Here is a 20,356-nt window from a genome sequence, read left to right on the forward strand (position 1 = left end):
GCTGAAGGCTCAGAAAGGAGCGGTTTCGGGGGGCGGTTAACCCCTGGGAGTGTGTGACCAGCGAGAAGGACTGTGCAGTAATGGGGTCCCCCTGGGGATTGCAGCAAGCAGTCCAAGGGGCGGAGGAGTCTGCAGCTCGACCCTGGCAAAGAGGTGGTGACCTCGAGAAGGGCTGGCACACTAGGGGTTCTCCCTGGAAACCGTGGGGAGCTGAGAACACACGGGCCTGTGAGTCCACAACAACTTGGGAGGAGCGGAGTGATGGCCTGTCACCGTCTCCTTAAGAAGGACATTGTAACCCTGTGCAGAAAGAGAGGGTTGAGCATTGGAAAGTTCACCAAAGCAGAGTTAATCGTGCAGCTGGAGGAGGATGACCGCTCTAAGGAACAGATTCCTGACCCCAACTGGGGCTATAGCAGGATCTGGGAGCAGCTGAAGCGGGAGCCAGGCACCCCCAAGACTCCTGTCCCCGACCAGACGAGGGTCTTCACGATCGGGTTCCCCATCGGGGGATTGGAGAGGGACGGGATTGGAGCTGAGTCTGAGAGAGCAAGAGGACCCTGGGAGACAGCGAGAGCCCGAGAAAGAGCTGCAGAAGCAGCAGCAGGATGAACTGGCGGTGGGGGAGCGGAGAGGCCTAGGGGACCTCCCCGGGGTGAGTGGGGATAGATCCCGGGGGGCCAGTTCCGCAGGGAACCTCGAGACTAAATTGCTGCCCCTGGTTAAGGAGGGGGTGTGTGTGGATGCCCACCTCACTGCCTTTGAGCAGGCTGGCGATTTGAACCAAGGGGACCCTGCGGAAAAGCCCCGGTGTCTAGCTCCCTTGCTGGGTCCCAAGGCCATAGACTCCGTCAGCCAGATGGGTGGGGAGGTGGACAGGCTCCCACTCCTGACCCCAACCTATATGTCTGTGTGGAGTTTCCTGGGGCCAGGCCCCCCGGACCTCCAGTGGGAGCAGAAGGTGATGGTCAATGGGGAGACATTCTTGGGGTGGCCAAAGGGCATGGGCTGCATAAACCTTCCCACATGCGGCCTGCGAGTGCTATCGACCACCCCTGACCTAAGGGAGGGCGTGAAACTGGAAGGGCCTGGTGTAACTCCTACCAAGGAATGGGAGAGATGCTGGGGCATCCATGGGAACGGCTTCGAACTTCCCCAGGTCACCGGCTAAAGTGACCCCGCTCAGTTCGATCTCGAAGGGGGGAGAGATGTGACGAAGTGGGACTGTTCTTAATGTTTCCTCTGAATAGTGTGGGGGTGCCTCAGTTTCCCCTAGGCAGTTCTTAAGTATCTAGGGGGTGGGGTAAGGGTGTATGATCATTGCAGAGCCCTAGAGGGCAGGTGTGTGCAGGGGTCTGGACACAGAGAATGGCCGACACCCTGTTTCCTGGCAACTAATGGCCTGGGCCCTTCCCCCCCTGCAAGTTGAGAGCTAAAGGGTTGGAGAACAAAGGAATCAGGTGACCACCTGGCCCGGGAAAGGAACAAAGCCCAGAGGAGGAGGGGCTGGAGGGGGTTTTCAGTTTGGGGCTGGCTGGGACATGGAGTGAAGTGCAGACGTGGTTGTCTGGCTCACTGCCCCCCAAAATGGACCCAGCTGAGGGGTCCCGTTCTCTGCACCTGCAAGCTCTGTTTTAGACCATGTTCCTGTCGTCTAATAAACCTTCTGTTTTACTGGCTGGCTGAGAGTCACGTCTGACTGCGAAGTTGGGGTGCAGGACCCTCTGGCTTCCCCAGGAGCCCCGCCTGAGCGGACTCGCTGGGGGGAAGCGCACGGAGGGGCAGAGGATGCTGAATGCTCCGAGGTCAGACCCAGGAAGGTGGAAGCTGTGTGAGCTGTGTGTCCTGCAGACAGGCTGCTCCCAGAAAGGCGACTGCCCCAGAGTCCTGCCTGGCTTCATGGGGAGCAGTTCCAGAGCATCGCCCAGGGACTCCGTGACACCATGCTATCCCTTTCATTCAAGTGGGAGATGCTCTTGTTCTTAGCATGGAAGAGCCCAGGTTCCAGGTGACCGTGCAGGGCTTGGCAGGGGCCAGAGAGCAGTGCTGGTGGCTGCTAAGAGGGATGTCTCGTGGGAGGGGCTGGAGAACGAAGGAGTCCCTTGGTTAGAAGGTGGAGGTGTTGGTGCAGCAGGACGGAGGGGGCTAGTTCAGTGGGTCTCTTAGAGCCTGTTCTTCTATCTTAGGCCAACACTCGGGGGCCTCACGAGGTCAGATCCAGCCAATGCCTGGGCTTGATGTCCCAATCCGGGACGCAGGGGAAGTATGAGCTAGGGGACCCGTGCACACATCCTCCTCCCCCCACACCCCTCCAAGCTCCCTGCCGATGCCGGAGGGTGCAGCCAGCTCTGTGCTCAGCACAGCTGCCAGAGCGCTGAAGCCTCACGTGGCCCAGTGAGTGTCTGGAATGAGGATCCTGGAGAAAAGACTCCACACAAAGCACTTCGGAAGCCAGGGCGGAGAAGTGGGGCCGAGGTCTCTGCTAATGAAGTCAGGGCACCGGTACATCTCCAGCACTCAGCTGGGGCTCTTTGGCCTGAGAACTAGGAAGGAGGCCTCAATTGAGCACGCTCTGATGTACAGAGTTAATGTTGCTCAGTGCTCTGCCTTGCTAGCTGGCTGCCTCCCGGACACAGGCAGGGACAGGTCAACAGGCTCTTGGCGATTTGGCACGGGAACAGCAGAGCTGGACATGGGCTCACCCCTCTGGCTCCTGCATCACACATACCCTGGGCTCTTCCTGGCCTCTCCAGAGGCTGACTGGGGGCTTTATCTTCTCTCCTGCGTGCGCGCACTCTCTGATTCCCATCAATAATTTATGCATTGGCCCTGATGAATTATTGAGTGTGCATTGGGCCAAGGGGAGAGGAGCCATTGAGTCTCAGTCACCTTGCGAGTAAAGGCCCTCGAGGGCAGCTGGCTGCTCCGCGGCAGCCAATCTACGCTCTGGCTGCAGGTTTAGGTTGGGGAGCAGAGGGAGGTCACTCGTGTTCGCTGGTAACTTGCAAAAAGCCTTGGCTCCGTCTGACCTCGTTCTCGGTGATGCGAGCTGGGATTTGGTGTCGTCTCTTGGAAGTGGGGGTGGGGTTGTTTCCCCAGACTGGATTCAGGGGCACTGCAAGCCAGGAGGGGTCAGCAGAGGTTTGTCCCCTCTCCCAGAGCAGACACCAGCATTCAGACACCTTGGGAGGAAACATGATTTCCACGTGCTGGTTGTTTTCTCGGTATATTTTTTCCCCCTGCAGCCTCTAACAGTTAGGAATGTGGTTTTTTGAAAGCAGCTGCATGTAGAAGCCTGACTTCCAGTCGGGCATGGTGCCTGGCCGGATCCTCAGCTGGCATCAGTCAGAGTGGCTCCTTCGGCATGGCCACACTGCTTTTGGCCGGCCGTGGATCCAGCCCTCTGTGTCTGGGAGGTGAGGGCCACCCCTGTCATGGGGGATCTGCCGGCTGCTTCTTGTTTTAGACATGTTGGAGATCAGGATCAAATTTAACGTAATCCAGGTCTCTGCCATCTTGCTGGGCATGTGTGCAGCCATCATGTTCCATGTCCTTCTGCCCTAACCCCTAGTTCTGTGTAGCCAGCTACACCATATCCCTGTATTCTAGGACTTACGCTCCATGACCCTATTTCCTAGCCACTCCAGCTCCGTTTCCACGTATCCCAGCCCTGGCACGCTGCCCAGTGCTATTTCCCTTTATCCCAGAGCACCTTCTGCTCTGTTTGCATGTCCCTGTGTCTGTTCCACAACCATGTGCCCGGGACCCTGCTGCTCCCTCTCCATGACCCCAGGCTTTACTGAGGAAATCCTCTTTTGGTTTTGATAGGGGCTTGGAAAGATCCGAGCAGGGGAGAGAAGTCTATTTTCTGTGGCAGAATAGCAAGCCAGGCTGAATGCCCCGGCCTGGGGTAAAAGTGGGAAGTGCACTGCAGTTCCAGCTCTTTGAAGAATCTGACCAGTTTTGTAATGATCCTTAGTTAGTTTCCTTGGGCATTGCTGGGAACAGAGCTCGGGGTAATGGAATGGAATTAACACAGGGAAAATTGAAACTGAATATAAAGAAAAACTTCCTGAAGGCATCTGTCTGTCTGTCTATCCTATTCCTCATCAGTATCATCATCCCAATGATATTTCTAAGGTGCCTGTCACCTTAGCATCTGGCCTGTGGAATAGCATCCCTTGGGCAGTGATGGAAACTCTGTTTCTTTAGGCCACCCACACTGGGACATTGCTCCTCTCCCTGTAGCTGCATTGGCAGGGAGATGCCCCAGAGAACCCCGGAGGGTTCTTCTGTCTTTGACTTCCATGATTCTCTGGCCAATCACTCGCTTTTCTGGCCCTCGTGGTAAGGAGTCCAGCCTAGGCAAGGAGCGTGGTTTTCTGCTGTCCATTCGCTGAACTGAAAGCTATCATGGCCTCTTCCTCTTCTATTAGTCTTTGGAAAGCCACGCTCCTGAGGAACAGCTGTGGGGTCACAGAGCTTATGTGAAACCGGAGCCAGCTGCACCATTGCCCAAGCCCTGGAGCCAACAGCTCACTTTGAGAACCAGGGCTTGTTGAGGGAGGTTTCTCACTGGTGGATGAGCCTACCTGCCTGTGCTGGCAGCCCTTCAGAAGAAGGTGGGGCTGGGGCTGACGAATCCATCCTCCCCAGGCCTTGGGAGAAAGAGGGAGTGCCTACCTACATGCAGGCAGCAGTGAGCCGTACAGGAGTCTGTTCCCAGGACCTTTGCTACGTGACTGTCTCTGCTAGCCGACAAGCTCCCACACGCTCTCCGGGGCTGTAAACACTTCAGAGCTGGGATGCCTGGCAAGGCTCTCGCTCACCTCTGCAGGTGCAGCCAGTTCTGCAAGAGGCTTCCTCACCCGAGGGCAGAAGGATCATAGCATGCTTCATGACGGGTTGGATGTGCTGCATTTCCCCCCTTCCTCGAATCCTGGCCTGGTATTAGGCAGCACAGTGCTGCTCTTTCCCCTTTTCGCGTGCTCCATCACCCAGTGCGCCTCGTGCTGTTAGGGGGGCCGCTGTTCATAACAGGTCCCAGCTCTCTGCCCCCGTTAGGGGTGCTGTGCTGAGAGCTTCATTGCCCAGACATTCTTCATCCATCTCAGTCCTGCTGCCGTTCCCTTCCTGACTCTGGCTGGTCCTATCTGTCATGGCCCCAGCGTGGCATCGGGAGGTGCAATGCTGCTGGGGGTGCTCTGCTCGACATCAGCTGGCTCCAACTCCTCCCACACCAAAGGGCTGCTGCGCTGCTCCGAAACTAAAGTGACATTTGCAGTGCTCCTCTGCGGGCTCATTAGCTGGATCTAAAGGCCAAGAGGCATATGTGGTGCTCCCCAGCTGCACACACCCAGTGCCTTTCAGTGACTCCTAGCTGAACATTAGGGCAAGCCCCTGTCCCCCGGCAATGCTGAGTGACTCGCAGGGGCACGAAGCCTGGCTCAAGGAGTGAGCCCGTACTCAGCCCAGAGGAAGGGTATTCAGGCTTCACTGTTGCCTTGCTGTGGTCTACGGGTGAAATGTCAGTTCTGCAGGTTTTGTTAGGATCCCTTCTGGGCTCAGCCAGGCCGCGGCGAGGGGTGCTGGCGGGGATGGCTGCCGACCGCCGGAGGGGAGCAAGTGCAGCCGGCTTTCAACAAAATGCTGGCAGTCAGCATGTGCCTCCATGAGGACATGTGTGTGGATGTATGTTAGAGAGGGGGAATGCGTGTGCACCCACCTATGAGGCTGTGTGTGTGTGTGCATGAGTGTGAGAAAGGAGAAGTGTGTGTGAGAGATTGGAAATGTCTGAGTGCACGTGTGTGACAGGACGTGTCCATGAGGGATTGCACAGGTAGGCATAGATGTGTGTCTGAGGACATGAGTGAGACTATGTTTGCCCGTGTCTGTGTATGAACGCGTGTAAGGATGTGCACGTGCGGGTGTGAGAGGACACTGTGTGTACGTGGGGGGGGGGCCACGGAGAGCTCGTTCGGTTCTGCACTCCCTGGGACCTCGCTGGCCATTGGAAGAGCGGGAGCGCAGAGGCCAGACTGTGTCTAGCCTTGGCTCTGACAGCAGCAGCATTGATGCGCTTGCACTTAGCAGCGATGACTTTGAATGGCTGTATGCACTGACCATGAAGACGCTCCATTTCCATTTCTCCTACATCCCTCCCTCTCTGTCTCCTGACCCTCCCTTCCTCTCCATCACCCTTTCCTGTCCTTCTTTCTTTCTTTATACCCCTTTCCTGCCTCCTACCCTCTCTCGCTTTCTTTGGGCTCCCTCTCTCACGCTCTGCACACATGCATTTCAGCCTGCCCTGTAAGGGAGTGAGCAGAACCAGCTTTTCCAGTTCTCAGCGCCTTGCTCTTTCAATACATTTTTAATATCCATACCAGCTGTATAGTTATTGGAGCATTATCTCTAAACACACAGATTAGAGGAAGATGTGGCAGCAGCCAAAGATGAATTTAAATGTTGATCTTGTGAGAGACTTTATTTCCCCCTCTGTAGAGGGAGGGATCATCTGGGACAGAAGAATAACCATTAAGAATATGCTACACTTCTGCTGAGCGCCTTTCATCTCTGTGTTACAGAGCCTGTGTGTAGGAATGGCTTCATCTGCCTCTAAAATGCAGCCACCTCTGGGGTGGAACAAGGCAGCTGTTTGCCATCTGACAGCAACAATGCACAACAGGAAAGGAAAGGGCAGGAAGTGAAAAATAGAGCAGCCTGTGTTCCTGGGTGGTCTCAGAACCCTGTTCGTCAGATTTCCTCTGAAAATCACATTCTCGGCTTCGGCAGCTCAGTGGGAGTATCTCCAATGACCTTAATGGGCGTTGGAGCAAGCCATTAATCTGCATGGGCTTGTTTTCCTCTATGGGTGTTTCTGTGCACACACACATGTGCATGCATGTGTCAGTTTGTGAGTGTCTTTTGCACCCTTGGGGTGCATCCAATGCTGCCAACAAATCTTCCTGAGTAACTCCCCTTGCTTTCAGTGAGCCACCTGCAGTGTCCTGAGAGCCGAGTTTGGCCCAGCGTGTAGCTGTGTGCACACATGAAAGTTCATGTGTGTACAGCGGGTGCCTGGGGATGTGGTTCCCTGCCTGCCTAGAACAGTCGAAGTGTCTGGGCGTGTGTGTGACGGCATGGTGTGTGTGATGTGTGGATGTGTGCATAGGTATGCTCCGATAGCCACATGTGTGGGGTATATTTGCAGGAATTACTTTAGTAGCATGTGACATGTTTCCCAAGAGTAAAAGCATCACTTTGTTTGTCCATCCCCAGGCCATCAGGGGATGGTCACAGGGCACCACATTGGCCATTGGGCACTAGACCTTACTGGGTGGCTACGGGGGGGAAGGGAGCAGCAGACGTCACTGGCCGGCATGGCTGGGGGATATCAGCCCTTATCGAACAGATGTTGTAGGTGGGGTTGCAGTTTGTTACACAACAGTAGTGGAGCTGGCTCCCCCAGATGCTGACGTGGGTCCCAGCCAGCCCTGGCTGCAGGGAGCTCCGTGGCATTACATCAGGGTGGATTTGGCCCGGAGAGTTTTGTTATGTGACGCTATGACCTGGGCTGGGGACGGACCTCTGGAGTCCAATAGCTCTTGGCTAACTGGAAGGCAGGCGGCAGGGACCATAAGCCCCCAGCGTCCACAGGGTGGTGCGCTCTGCAATCAAATGCTGTAGGAATTGGCCCGGTGTACCAACTGCCTGACAAATTCCTGGGGCAGCTGAAATTCAGGGGTTGGTCCCGGAATGTCAGCTCCTTGCCTGCTACGCACCAGATGCAGCTGTGGTGTGGGGGTTCCAGAGACCAGGATCCCTTTGTCCCTCTCTCTCTCTTTCTCAATCTCATCCATGTCTTCCCTGCTCTGTCGTTGCAGGGCTCTGGGCTCAGACCGTCCTGGTCAATGACACAGTCTCGGGGTTCATCGGGACGGACGTGGTCCTTCACTGCAGCTTCACCAACCCGCTTCCCAGTGTGAAGATCACGCAGGTCACGTGGCAGAAGGCCACCAATGGCTCCAAGCAGAATGTGGCCATCTACAACCCTGCCATGGGAGTCTCCATCCTCTCCCCCTACAAGGAGCGCGTGACCTTCCATAACCCCTCCTTTAAGGATGGCACCATCCAACTGTCCCGGCTGGAGCTGGAGGATGAGGGCGTGTACATCTGCGAATTTGCCACCTTCCCAACCGGCAACCGGGAGAGCCAGCTGAACCTCACCGTACTGGGTAAGATATAGCCATTGCCTTGGGCCAGATGCTCAGCCCGTATCACTGCCCTGGGTCAGAGTCACCCACTGAATGCCCTCTGGAGCCTGGGACCAGCGACCTAGGACTCCCTGAGGCTCTGGTGGGGGGAATCCCTTGGTTTAAATTGCACCCACAGAGCTAGTTCTCCGTAATCTGACATTGCCAGGCTCATGGGGAAGCTGAACTAATTTGCTAAGTGGCTTGAGAGTCCCAGATGAAAGACACTAGAGCGATACAAAGCATTAGTAGGGTTCCTCCTTGGAGCTCTCTTAGCCTGGGTTTGTGGATAGAGAGACCTTGGCCTAGGATTCCCCCACAAGGCTCTATCGAACCTGGGCTTTCCAGGGAAGGAGAGAATTCAACTGCCTATCCAATGTATTGCCACCCTTCTTCATGACCTGCAGCTTGGAGGGCTGGATCCCCAGTGGGTGAGGTTCAGAGTAGCTCTTCTGAGACTGCAGGAAATTTGCTCGAGCTCTGGATCAGGCCAGGAAAAGCCCAGCCATGGGGCTGTACCACTGGGTGTCCCGGGGGTTGGGAGCCAGGGGGATTGGTGGTGATTTTAAAACCTTTTCCTCTCCCTGCTCTGCTGTCTCTTTGTAGCCAAGCCCACCAACCGGATGGAGAGCACCACCCGGCCCCTCGTAGCCAGATCCGGCAAGATGGAAAAGATCTTGGTAGCCACCTGCATGTCCTCCAATGGGAAGCCGCCCAGCACCGTCACCTGGGACACCAAGCTCAAAGGGGAGGCGGAGTTCCAGGAGATCAAGAACAGCAACGGCACCATCACGGTGATCAGCCGGTACCGCCTTGTGCCGAGCCGTGAGGCCCACCGGCAGCAGCTCATGTGCGTGGTCAATTACCAGCTGGACCGTTTCACCGACAGCATGACTCTCAATGTGCAGTGTAAGTGAGAGAGCAATGGGGCCAGGCCAGCTGCCAAGGCCTGGTGTCTTGATTGACTATCCCCAGGGCTGGTGCAGGGAGGGGAGGGTCACGAGCTTGCTGCAGGGGTGGAGTCCAGTGCCACATCCTCCCTGGGGTAGAAGAGAACAGTGATCTCTTGGAATAACCACTCGCCCTCCCTCCCTCTCTCACCCACTCCTTCCTTTTGCCCGTTCTTTCTCTCCCTTTCCACCTCTCCCTTCTTCCTGACTTCCTCTCTGCCTTCTCTACTCCTCTCTAATGTTCTCTGTCCCCATCTCTGATCTTCCTCCATTCCCACTGTTCCTCCATCTTTCTTTTCCGTTTTCACTCCCCATCTCTGTTTCCTTATTCCTCCTTTTCCCTTCCTCTCCCATTTCCTTCCCCGCTCCTTTATCCATCTCTCTTTCTTCTCCCCTCCCCCCCCACCCCCGGGCCCTGTTTCTTGCCATCCCTCTCTTCCCTAACAGATGAGCCAGAAGTCACCATCGAGGGCTTTGACGGCAACTGGTTTTTGAACCGGAAGGATGTGAAACTGACGTGCAAATCCGATGCCAACCCCCCCGCTACCACCTACCAATGGAGGCTGTAAGTACCCCCAAGGCATCCGGCCCTGTAGCAGCGCACACCACTTCCCACAAGAGCCAGGGAGCCCCCTTGGAGAGCTAGAAGCCTCCTACCAACTGGTACTTGGACTCAGTAGGGCCTGGTTGCGGAGCTGTGTATAGAGACACAGGGCCTGGCTCTGCTTTCACTGTGAATCTGGAGTCACTCCATTGCCATCAGAGGGGTTGCACTGGAGTAAAACCTGTGCCCTTGGGAAGAGAAACGGGGCCTCAGGGTCACTAGAGACCGAAACCATCTTTCCACGGGGAGCTCAAGGCGGCAGAGCGATATCTCTACATCTTTGGGGGCAAAATGGGCAGTGTATAGAAATCCTGACTCTGCCAGGATTGAAACTAGCTTTCTATAGGGAACTCAGGCCTGCACCTGTGTGCATACCATACACCAGCTGAGGGGCAGGTCTATAAATCCTGCCTCTCTATGGATTGCCTCTACGTAGTGCTCTGGGACACATATAGAAGAGTCTATCCGTCGGGACTGAAATCAGCTTTCTGGGGGCGGGGGAGGTGTCTTGCTGCCAATTCAGGGGGTCTGGAGTCGCTGCTGTCCGGGACCCTGACCTTTTCAGCTCCCCCTCTCCGCCCATGCCCCATGTGGAGCCTGGCCTGTCAGACGCAGAGCAGCCTGCTTCCTCTGCCAGCCGTGCCTACAGGACAGTCTGCGGGGGTGCGGCTGCAGACCGCGCTGGCGGGGAAGGTGACGGGGGACAGCAGTGCCTTTCCGGGCGGATGGACTCACCGGGCCTGTCAGCTGGGGTGGTGCAGATGGGGCTGGGCTTTGGTCTGAGCCCCAGCATGTCTGCCTGGCATGGGCAAAGGTTTCCAGCTCTGCTCACAGCTCTGCTAACAGGCTCTGTGGGGGATGGGGTGGGATGGGGAGCTGAAACAGTCACGGTCCTCTCAGTAGGGGACCATGATCCCCTTCCCTCAGGATTGCATCCCCTCCCTGCTTTCTCGGGTTATTCTCCTGCCCACGGCCTCCTCCAGGCCCAGCACTTGCCATGGGGAAAAGCTTTCAGACCCAGGGGGCCCTGCCATCTCCGATGGAGGGGAACAGGCAGCAGGCAAGGAACTAGCAGCTCCCTCCTCCCTCTCTTGGCCCTGGTTTGCATTAATTAGGCAGCATTGCAGGTCAATCTGACAAGGACCCGAGAGCGGGGAGAGCTGGGCTGTGAGGGCCTTTGAGCTGTGGCGGCAGGAGGATCCCTTGATGCACGGGAGAAGAGCAGAAAATGCGGCTGCCCTGCCCTGCTGTGTTCATGGTGGCTGGGGGATTGACCTCAGCACAATGAGCCATGCAAGCTGCACTCGGTAGTGAAGGGCTGCAGGTGAACACGCTCCCCCAGCAAACCTGGGTGTATGGTGCCAGCTGCAGGCTCCGCTGGGGCATGAAGACTCCATCTGCCAACCCCTTTCCAGTGCGGCCCTGCCTCGGAGACGGAGCATGGCTGTGACATGTCCAGATGCACACAGACATGCTCTCCGGGGCCCGAAGAGAAGAGATGCCCTTTGTTGCATGGGGGTCGAGCAGGCGGTAGGACGCACGTAACTCCATTGCTTCCCCTCAGTCCTGGAGGCTCTAGCTCCATCACTGGACCTGACGGGGTAACCCAGCTGTCACTCCATAACTTCTGAGTGTGAGCTGGACAGACACCCAATAATCCTCCCAACCCTCCTATAAGGAGGATGAGTATTATTCTCCCTGTGCTGCAAGTGGGGAAACTGAGGCACCGAGCGGTATAGTGATTTGCCCAAGCTCACTCAGCGAGTCAGTAGCAGAGCCGGAAAAAGAACCCAGGAGTTCGGTGGTGGTGCGGGGGATTGTCATATGTGCCTATAAGGATTAAAGAGCACAAGTTCTGTTGAGTTTATGCACCTTTGAAAATCTCTCCCTGCAATGAACCCTTTGCAACCCTAACCAACCTCCCTTTGGCACACCCCTCCCCACATTTCAGTCATTAAATGGAAGCAATTCAGCCTCCTCCAGGTTGTCAGCTTTGGGCTGAACGCCCTAAAGGGAAGGAGAAGTGAGCCGGAGCCACTGCGGGCTTAGATGAACATTGACGGAACCTGGAGTGGTTATTTCTTTTTGCATTCACGGAGCTTAAAAACCGATCAAACGTATTCTTTTCTGTTTGGCTGGTGCTTGTCATCGGGAAAGCGGCTCTCAAAATGTCTTTGCAGGGAGCCAGAGTTATTCTCTTTCATGTCGCTACCCGCATCAGGCTGCTTGGCTCACAAGCCTGAAGAGGATTCTTCTGTCACCGCTGCCAAGTCTTCCCCTGTAAACTCCGTGTGGGCTCTTGGCACCTCTTGCACCAGCACCCAGGGCAGCATAGAGAGAGGGTTTCACGCATGACACAGGAGGCTCCAGTGCCCCCGCAGAGTGGCGTCGGCTCCCGGTGGCTCACATCCTTTGGGCAGTAAGGCCAGTTTCCAGGTGTTAAAGGTGGCCCTGTGGGACTGGGACTGGCCAAGAACATAGGAGACCAGGCCTCTGTCCCAGGCTTTGTCTGCCACTTTGGGCAAGTCATGTGATCTCCCATTGCCTCAGTTCCCCCTGTGTAAGATGGAGACAATAATACTCCCTTGGTCTGTTTAAATTATAAGCTCTTCAGGGCTGGGCTGTCCCTTACTATGCATGCATACAGCACCTTGCACAGTGGGGCCCTGATCTCTACGTGGGGCCTCCAGCTGCTGCTGTAACACTAGAGGGAGGCAGACAGCCACGATGTGAGTAAGACGGGGCCATTTTTTTCTCAGCCTGGTGAGATTTGCTAGCACAGGCCAGGTGGGAGGGGCAGTTACAGGCGGCAGGGGATGCAGGGCTCCACACACTGTGCCTGCTGCGTGGCCCTCCGCAGGACCACTTCAGGTGTACATCTGGACGAGGAGGCGTATTGGTTGACAACTGGCATAAGCGCTCCCAACTCCCAGCATGAGGCAGGGCCCTGGAGAATTGTATCCCCTTAGGCCAGGCCTGGAGTTAGCCCTCCGTGGCCATGCCTTTTGTTACAGTTTTAAAATCTAGAAAGAGTAAGTATTTTATTGTCAGTGTGTATCTATGGCCCGCTGGTCCAGAGGGGACCATGGCTCACGACTCAGCCACTAGGGGCACAGACTCGATGGCTGCAGAAGGAGCTGGGGAGCGGAGAAGGGAGAGACAGAGAGAGGAGGCTACTGTGACAAATACCCCTTCGTTTCTGTCCTCACCACTCCCTTCCCAGAGGACCTACTGGTCAGTGAGGACTGTGTATAGGTTAAACTGAGAGGGAGCGAGGAAGGGAGGAAGGGAAGGGAAAGGAGAAGAGAGATGTAGTAAAGAAAGAGGAAGAGGGATAGAAAGGAGAAGAGAGGGATGGGAGGGGAAGAGGGGGCAGAAGCAGCTGTTTGCTCTTTCTCTCTTTCTTCCTCCTTGCCACAGACTCTGCTTCCCCGTCAGCTCAGGGCTGTCTATTAGCTTGTTCCCCTGGGAGAGACGCAGGCCAAAGGCTGGGTTTAGAACTCGCTAACTAACTCTGTTGATCCCCAGCAGCCAGGCCCTGGGAGCTGTGTGTGCACGGCAGGAGGGATGGGGATGGTGAGTGATGGGGACAGGGCCACCTCGCAAGCGGAGCAGCAGCGCTGGAGAGAAATTCACTCTGACGTGTCCCCCTCTGCTGCTGATTAACATAGAACTGATTCCCTGCTCCCATGTCAGAGCCCAGCCGGACAGGCAGAGAGATCGCTCCCCGTGCTTTTCGTTAACCTGCGAGTTGCATTTGCCTGCTTCTGCTCCTGAAGGAGAGGCCGCAAATTATGGGTGGTGACACCGCAGCCCCGCTTGGAATGGCAATCACCTCCTCCCCTTCCCTCGCTTTTGTGCAGCGGAAAGCGGCTGCTGATTCCCTCACTCGCTCGTTACAGTAATCAGCACAGGCTTCCCATTCCCACACCTGACCCTGCAGGGGAGCCGTCATCTCAGGGGGCCCCTTGCCTGGAGACCAGGAGGTGCTTAGACTCGGCCCCACCAGGTTCAAGAAGCCAAGTCTTTCCTTTCATAGCAAGCTGTCCTCCATAGGGCTAGCACTGCTTACTGGCTCTTACCCTCCAAGAACTGCCTTTGGGACCATCACCCTAACAGCAGCACCTGCCGTATGTCACCTCCCAAGCAGTGCACGAACACTGAGCCAGAAATCTTCCAGAGAGCCCTCTGAGCCGTTCTGATCCCTGTTTTACCAGACAGAGCTGGCCGCATGGATGCCAGGTCTCGGGGAATCTGGCTGACCATTTCTGGGACACTTTGCAAATCTGAATTACGTTCTCCATCAGTATCCCCCTATCATTCCCACCCTTTTCTTCCTATCCAACTTGATTAAACTGGAGCGGAAATACCGCCAGCTCGAAGGCAGCCCGTGCCTTGTATTAGGGATAGAAAAGCCTCCCCCCGCTGTAATGCTGCATGCAGTGACTCGAGAGCATGAGTACCAGGCTCAGAACAGCCTGTCCAAAACCAGTACACAAACCCCAAACTGGCTGTGAACACTTGGATTTCACCAACCAAGGATCAAGTGTAAATTCCTCAGGCACGATTACAGCCTGAACACAGAGTCACAGATGGTCCCCTGGGGTACTCTGATCTATCTCGCCACCCAGGTGAGCCTACCTTTATGATAGCTGGTCCCTTTCACCATGAGTAATATTCAGGTGACACCCAGTCCCAAAGGACCAGTCACTTACCCCCAAGTCAGTTGCACCTTAGAACCCACACCAAAGACAAAGCTTGTAGCCAATCCTATAATAAAACCTTGACAGATTTATAAAATAGGAAAAAAGAGTTATATACAAGGTTAAAGCAGGTGAACATACCCACACAAATGAGTTACAATCTTAAGTTTTAAAAGGCAATGGAAGCTTTTATAATAAGCAAGCTCTTCATGTCCTTTAGGGTTAACCCAGGCTATGCAGCTGGGGATCTCTTGCTTATCCCTAGAAACTCTTGTCCCCCCCCGAGTCTAAGCAGCACAGAGATACAGTATCTTCTTGTTAGGGTTTTTTTTATTCACCTCCTGCCTTATGCTCTGAGCTGCAAACTCAGCTGATGGGAGAATCCACTTGCATGGCTCCTCTTCATGGGGAGGGGAGGGCAGAACAACCATTGCCTTTTGTCCTCTTTAATGTTGCACACTAGTCCGTCTCGTGTCGATGGACTTTTCCTGTCAGGCAGGACGTAATGCTTTCTGTTGGGGATCAGCACTTCACACTAGTTAATCTCTCTCCTCTCTGGTAATTTACACAGTCACAGAGGCTCACCATACAAACACTCAAATACTACCTTACAGTATGGGATACAGAATGTATAAGTGAGACTAATGCATGCAGCAGCTCACAAGCATTCAGTAAAGTCTAAACTGTAAACATATTCTTATAACTCTAATACCCATGTTAACAAGACTAACACACAGAGGGGCCAGACCAATTCCACCCATGTGTTTGTCAGTGTTCCGATGAGACACAGGGACCTTGGCATGAGCTGGCACCTGGTTTGCCAGCCTCACACCCACCAGCTATGCTGGCAGATGTGTTTATTTCTTAATTGGGATCTTTGCTGTTGTATTGCAAACCCAGTCTCGCTGGGTCTCAGCCCCACAGCTAGGTTTGGAATTAGACCACATTGAATTAGCCGAGCCCTGGTTTTAACAGATGTGGAAAACTGAGGCATCGAAACGTTAACATCCTGCCAGAGAGTCTGCATTAGGATTCAGACTTTGGGAGCCAGGGCACAAGCCTCTCTTTGAGCTGCTTTAGCAGAACCCCCAGATAGTACTTGAGGACGCTAGGCTTGAAAGACTGGGAATAGGCAACAAAAAAAGAAGTTACTAAGTAGGCACATCTGATCAGGGATCAGCTGATTCCCCTATAAAAAGCCAAAGGAAGCTGCAGAAAGGGGATTCTCAGAGAGCTCTAGCAGAAGTATGGAGGCTGCGGGGACTTGGGAAGCAAGGTACAGGCAGGCAAGGCCTGGGAGTGAGCTGATAAGAGGCTAAATGGATGGATTTGAGAACTTTATTTTGGATGCTGCTAATTGAATAAACCAGAATTTGAGAAGGTCTGTGAATGGGCAAAAGGGGGATGCTTAAGTAGAAGGTGGGAACCCTGCATTGTGGGCCTGGTCAGTTGTGCAGTGCTCCACATTGTGGGGCTGGAGGAGATGGAAACGACTGTCCTGCCAAGCTCCGCGGGAATCAGCTGACACCATGGAGTAGTTCTCTATCTGTTCCATGGGGATAATAGCACTTCCCTGCCTCCTGGGCTTGTGAGGGGTGTCAGGGTGACTGGCCCCTTTAAGAGGGAGGGGGATCCAGTGCACCAGGGGTATATTACCTGCCTGGCTTCTATTCCCCTCTCTCTGAGGCCCAGGCAGGCAGCAAGAAAGCAGTTGCAGGTGCACTGGGCCTGGCTCCCTCTTAAAGGGACTGGTCACCCATGAGGATACATGTATTAAAGATTGGGGCATTTGGGTATTCCTGTAATGTAGAGAGGAGTCTGAGATAAAATGATAAACCTAACCACACCCACCCTCAAACCTAGCCACTCCCCCATCCCCAAATCTGCACCTATTTCCAGAACCACACTGGAAACTGATCCGTTTTAAGACTCTGAAATATTTTGCTGGTTTCCCCCCCCCCCCCCCCTTCTGGTGCCTGGCTGGAACTGGGAGTGCCGCAAATAAGGATGTTCTAGAAAGATTTGCAGAGCCAAGAGGTTCGTCTCTGACAGCTCAGCAACCAGGTGGTCAGATCCAGCAATAACATACCCAGGTATAGCTCCATTGACTCCTGATTTCTGCCAGTCTGATCCAAAGCCCATTGAAGTCAATGCGAGTCATCCAGCTAACTCCCTTGAGCTTGGGATGGAGCCCTAGGTGAGATGGGAATCCATGCTCCAAGCAGGTCAGGGGTCAGGTGGTAGTGACAGAGAAGGGTAACTCAAGCCCGTTTGCAGATGAAGAGAGGTAGACACCCGAAGGTGTTGGAAGGGAGTTGGTGAAACAAGGACCTGATCCCCATCCTGCTCACACCAGTGGCTCTGTTGAAGTCAGTGGAGTTATCTAGGCATTCGTGAGTGCACCAGCCTTGCCTGAGCATTGCCCATTGCCACACCGTGAGACCCCAAAAGAACCATCTCTGGGAACCAACCCCAATGCTATTCCCCCCCTGTAGGCTGAACGGCTCACTGCCCGAGAACGTAGAAGTCCAGAACAACACCCTCTTCTTCAAAGGGCCCGTCTCCTACAGCCTGGCAGGGACGTACATCTGTGAGGCCACCAACACCATCGGCACGCGGTCGGGGCTTGTGGAAGTCAATGTCACAGGTAGGAAAAACTCAGCCTATCCAGGAAGGGGCAGATTGGGGGGTCTCTTCTGTCAATTCTCCTAGAGCTGGACTCTCTCTTGGGGTATAACCGATAAAGCAAACAGGATCTCTGCTCTGCCCCTGCCCTCACGAGGTTTGTTTTCTGTGTGATGTGGGCTTGGATTTCATTTCATGTTTTCTCGGTCTCGCTTCCTTTTATACGCTGCGGCTCATTTGATCTCACCGCTCTTTGTTTTCCTTTCGGCTTCTGATTCAAAGCGAGAGTTAAAGCTGGGATGTGTGGCGAGAAGTACTGAAGGAGAGGCTTCCGGGGTGTGGGGGGAAGGAGGAGTGGCTCCCAACAAGGCAGTGGTCCAACATCTGTGGGCGACTCTTTGTGTCCCGTGCTTGTCAGTTTGAAGTGACTCAGCAGTTTTTCCAGTTGTGCTCCTTCCCTTCCAGCGCTGCTGCTCTGTACAGCCGTTAACCCTACCATCGCGCACAAGGCTGAGGAGACAAGCTGTAGGGAGATGGGCCACTTTCTCTAGGCTCCAGGAGGGAGTGACATCAGAGGGCCAGGAGTGAAGATGGTGATGTCGTAGGGTGCCATATGAGAAATCAGGCTAGCCACTGAGAGAGGAAGTGGCATCTGGAGGTGTTTGGTTAACATCCAGAGAGGAGGTGACATCAGGAGGCGTCCTGATGACATCAAAGGGAGGGAATGGCATCATGTGGCGGTAGATTAATGAGGGAGGAGAAATGACATCAGAAGTTGTTGGTCTGACATCAGGGAGAAGTAACCTCTGGCAGTGACAGGCGAATGGCAGAGAAAGGAAGTGTCATCATACAGCACTGAGCTAAGGGCCCGTGCGGTAGGCAGAGCATCTGCTTGCTCTCGGGTCTTGGTGGAGATGGCAAGGAATGGCTGGCTGACAAAGCAGCCCTGAGGGCCTGGGGTACATTGCGCTGCTGACGGTGTGTGGTTGGGCTTGTGACGTGTGTTCTGCTGGTGAGCGATCTCCCTCTCGGATCAGCTCAGTCCATGGTGGTTATAAAAAGACAAATGACCCAGTGTTGTTCCCAGCATCTGTGAGGAGACCATGTGCCACCCGGTGCCCTGGAGACAAACCTGCTTAGCTACCAGGATGAGAAGCATGGTATGAACATCTAGATAGGCAGAGCCAAGCCTGATCTCACTCAGCTGGCTTAATACAATGGCTGGAGGCCTCTTGCCCTGGGGATGACCTTTTCCACCATGCAGGGGAGCTCTGACGTTTTCCCCATGCGTTGGCCAGGCTGCAACGCTGCTGGGATAGAGAGAATGGGGAGAGTATACCATACCATGCTACAGCCAACCCAAGATGCCCAGCACTCTAAGCCCTGGGCTTAGCAGGGCACTAGTTCTGCCACCATGTGCCATAGCTGGCCAGCTGTTTGGTCTCCTGGCTTGCCTGGTTCCGATTTCCACTGGGGAATTTCCAGGCAGCATAAAACCCTATCCAAGGAACTGCTGCCAACTGGCCATGCAGAAAGAGGCAGAGGACTGATCTGCAGAGGGCTACTTCTCAGGCTGCCCTATGACAGGGGGCATGGGAAACTTGTGTCCAGTCCCTGAGGCACGCATGGGTCCCTGGTGGGAGTGGGAGGGGAGACAAGCTCCTGGGGCCAAGACGGCTGCTGTCAGGCAGGTTGGGGAATCATCGCGCTGTTTCCTTTCTCTAAATCTGACCAAAGGCCCAAGCACTCCCCTACTGTTCCCTCCAAGGCACACGGCTAATGAGACGCTCCGCAGACTGTGGGGGCTTCCAGGGCATGGGATGTTCAGAGCACAAGTGGAGAGCAGGGACGGGGCCTCCTGCACTTGCTGGGCCAGACAAGGGGCTGAGTGGAGTCAGGACACTGGGGTCCCATTCTCAGAGCTGCCACAGACTCTTTGTGTGACCGTGGGCACTTATGGGCAGATTGTCAGCAGGTGCCACTGTCCGACCACAGAGCTGGGAGCCCCAAGGGCGCAGGGTTCTGGTTCCCGCCCTGCCAGCCTCTGGCGAGGTGGCTCAAATCATTCTCAAAAGCGGGCCACTCTTTCCAGATGCCTCATTCTTCATCTTGAGACATCTCAGGCCTGATTCTCAGAGGTGCTGAGCACCCCTCGCTTCCATAGATGCCCATTGCAGCTTGTGGGTGCTCAGCAGCTCTGAGAATTGGTCCCAGGGTGCCTCAAACGGAAATCAGTGATAATGTTGGTCTGGGCATCCCCAGTGCCTCAGCTTCCCCCGCCTAGCACGTGGGGACAATCACGTTTACTTTCCCTTGTGAAGCGTGTGGAGGTCTGTGGATGAAACAAGCTGTTGAGATGCTACGTATCATTCGTTAATTGCTGTTGGGGTGAACCTGTGGTCCAAACCGTTTACCTTGCGTCCTTATCAATTGAGCCGGGACTGGTTTCTGTTTTCCTTCGTGGAATACTTTGCTGGTAAAAGGAGTTGGCATGGCAGCCAGAGCAACTGGGGACCTCTGCCTATAGACTAGATATAGCCTGCAGCAGTGGGGCAAGTAGCCCTGACTCAACATTGATGCGGGATCGTGTCTAGGGGCTGGAGAGATGAGCATCTCCGAGATCCATTCAGCCACTGGCCTTGTTGCAGGAGTACCAACAAGAGGGCTGATCAATGCCAGCCACTGTGTTCCTTTGACAACGTGGGCAACTGCCCTCTAGAAAGCACAGCTTATTTCATGTAGTCCCGAAAGCCCTCAAATGGTAATGACCAGTGCTCTGGGCTAGACCGGAAGGTGGAAAGCTCCCTGTTCCCAGCGCAGGAGAGTAGATTCACAGCGCACGCAAGGGAAGGGTTTGGGGGAGACAGGGTTTCTTCATAGTGTTTCATTCTAATCTCAGATTTCTCTGTCTCTCAACCATTACTGTGTTGCAGTCGAAATATGCCCCAAGATGTCCGTTGCTGTGAGGCCTGTAATAGCAAGGCCCTGTTTCTGCTCCCATGTCTCTCAGCTGGCCATGCACAATTGCAGAGCCATGTACAATGACAGACACACATCTGCCTATCAAAGGGGCTTCTGCTGCCGCCCATCATCACACCGTACCCAGGTACCCTTCCACATGAAATCCCCAGCAATAGTGAAGTCTCTCGTGGATTTCCTGGTGTCTCTGGCACATCTCCCGTTTCAGAGTTGGCTAGGGTGTGGGGTTCATTGGGCAGATGG

At 54.7% G+C, this 20,356-nt stretch overlaps 1 protein-coding gene across 4 annotated transcripts in view; it reads left to right on the forward strand.

Annotated features, from left to right (window-relative positions):
* The window catches only part of NECTIN1 (nectin cell adhesion molecule 1), a 156,622-nt gene that overhangs the window by 57,460 nt on the left and 78,806 nt on the right, over positions 1–20,356 (forward strand). For all 4 annotated transcript variants that reach the window (XR_007353526.2, XM_048827324.2, XM_048827326.2 and 1 more), the window contains exons 2-5: positions 7,884–8,234; positions 8,859–9,161; positions 9,650–9,767; positions 17,005–17,156. Coding sequence is in view for 3 of the 4 variants with exons in the window: in XM_048827324.2 (XP_048683281.1) it covers positions 7,884–8,234; positions 8,859–9,161; positions 9,650–9,767; positions 17,005–17,156 (924 nt within the window). In the remaining variant the exon portion in view is untranslated. The remainder of the gene's footprint in view (positions 1–7,883; positions 8,235–8,858; positions 9,162–9,649; positions 9,768–17,004; positions 17,157–20,356) is intronic.

Source organism: Caretta caretta, chromosome 22 (assembly GCF_965140235.1).
Source record: "Caretta caretta isolate rCarCar2 chromosome 22, rCarCar1.hap1, whole genome shotgun sequence".
Taxonomy (NCBI): Eukaryota; Metazoa; Chordata; order Testudines; family Cheloniidae; genus Caretta; species Caretta caretta.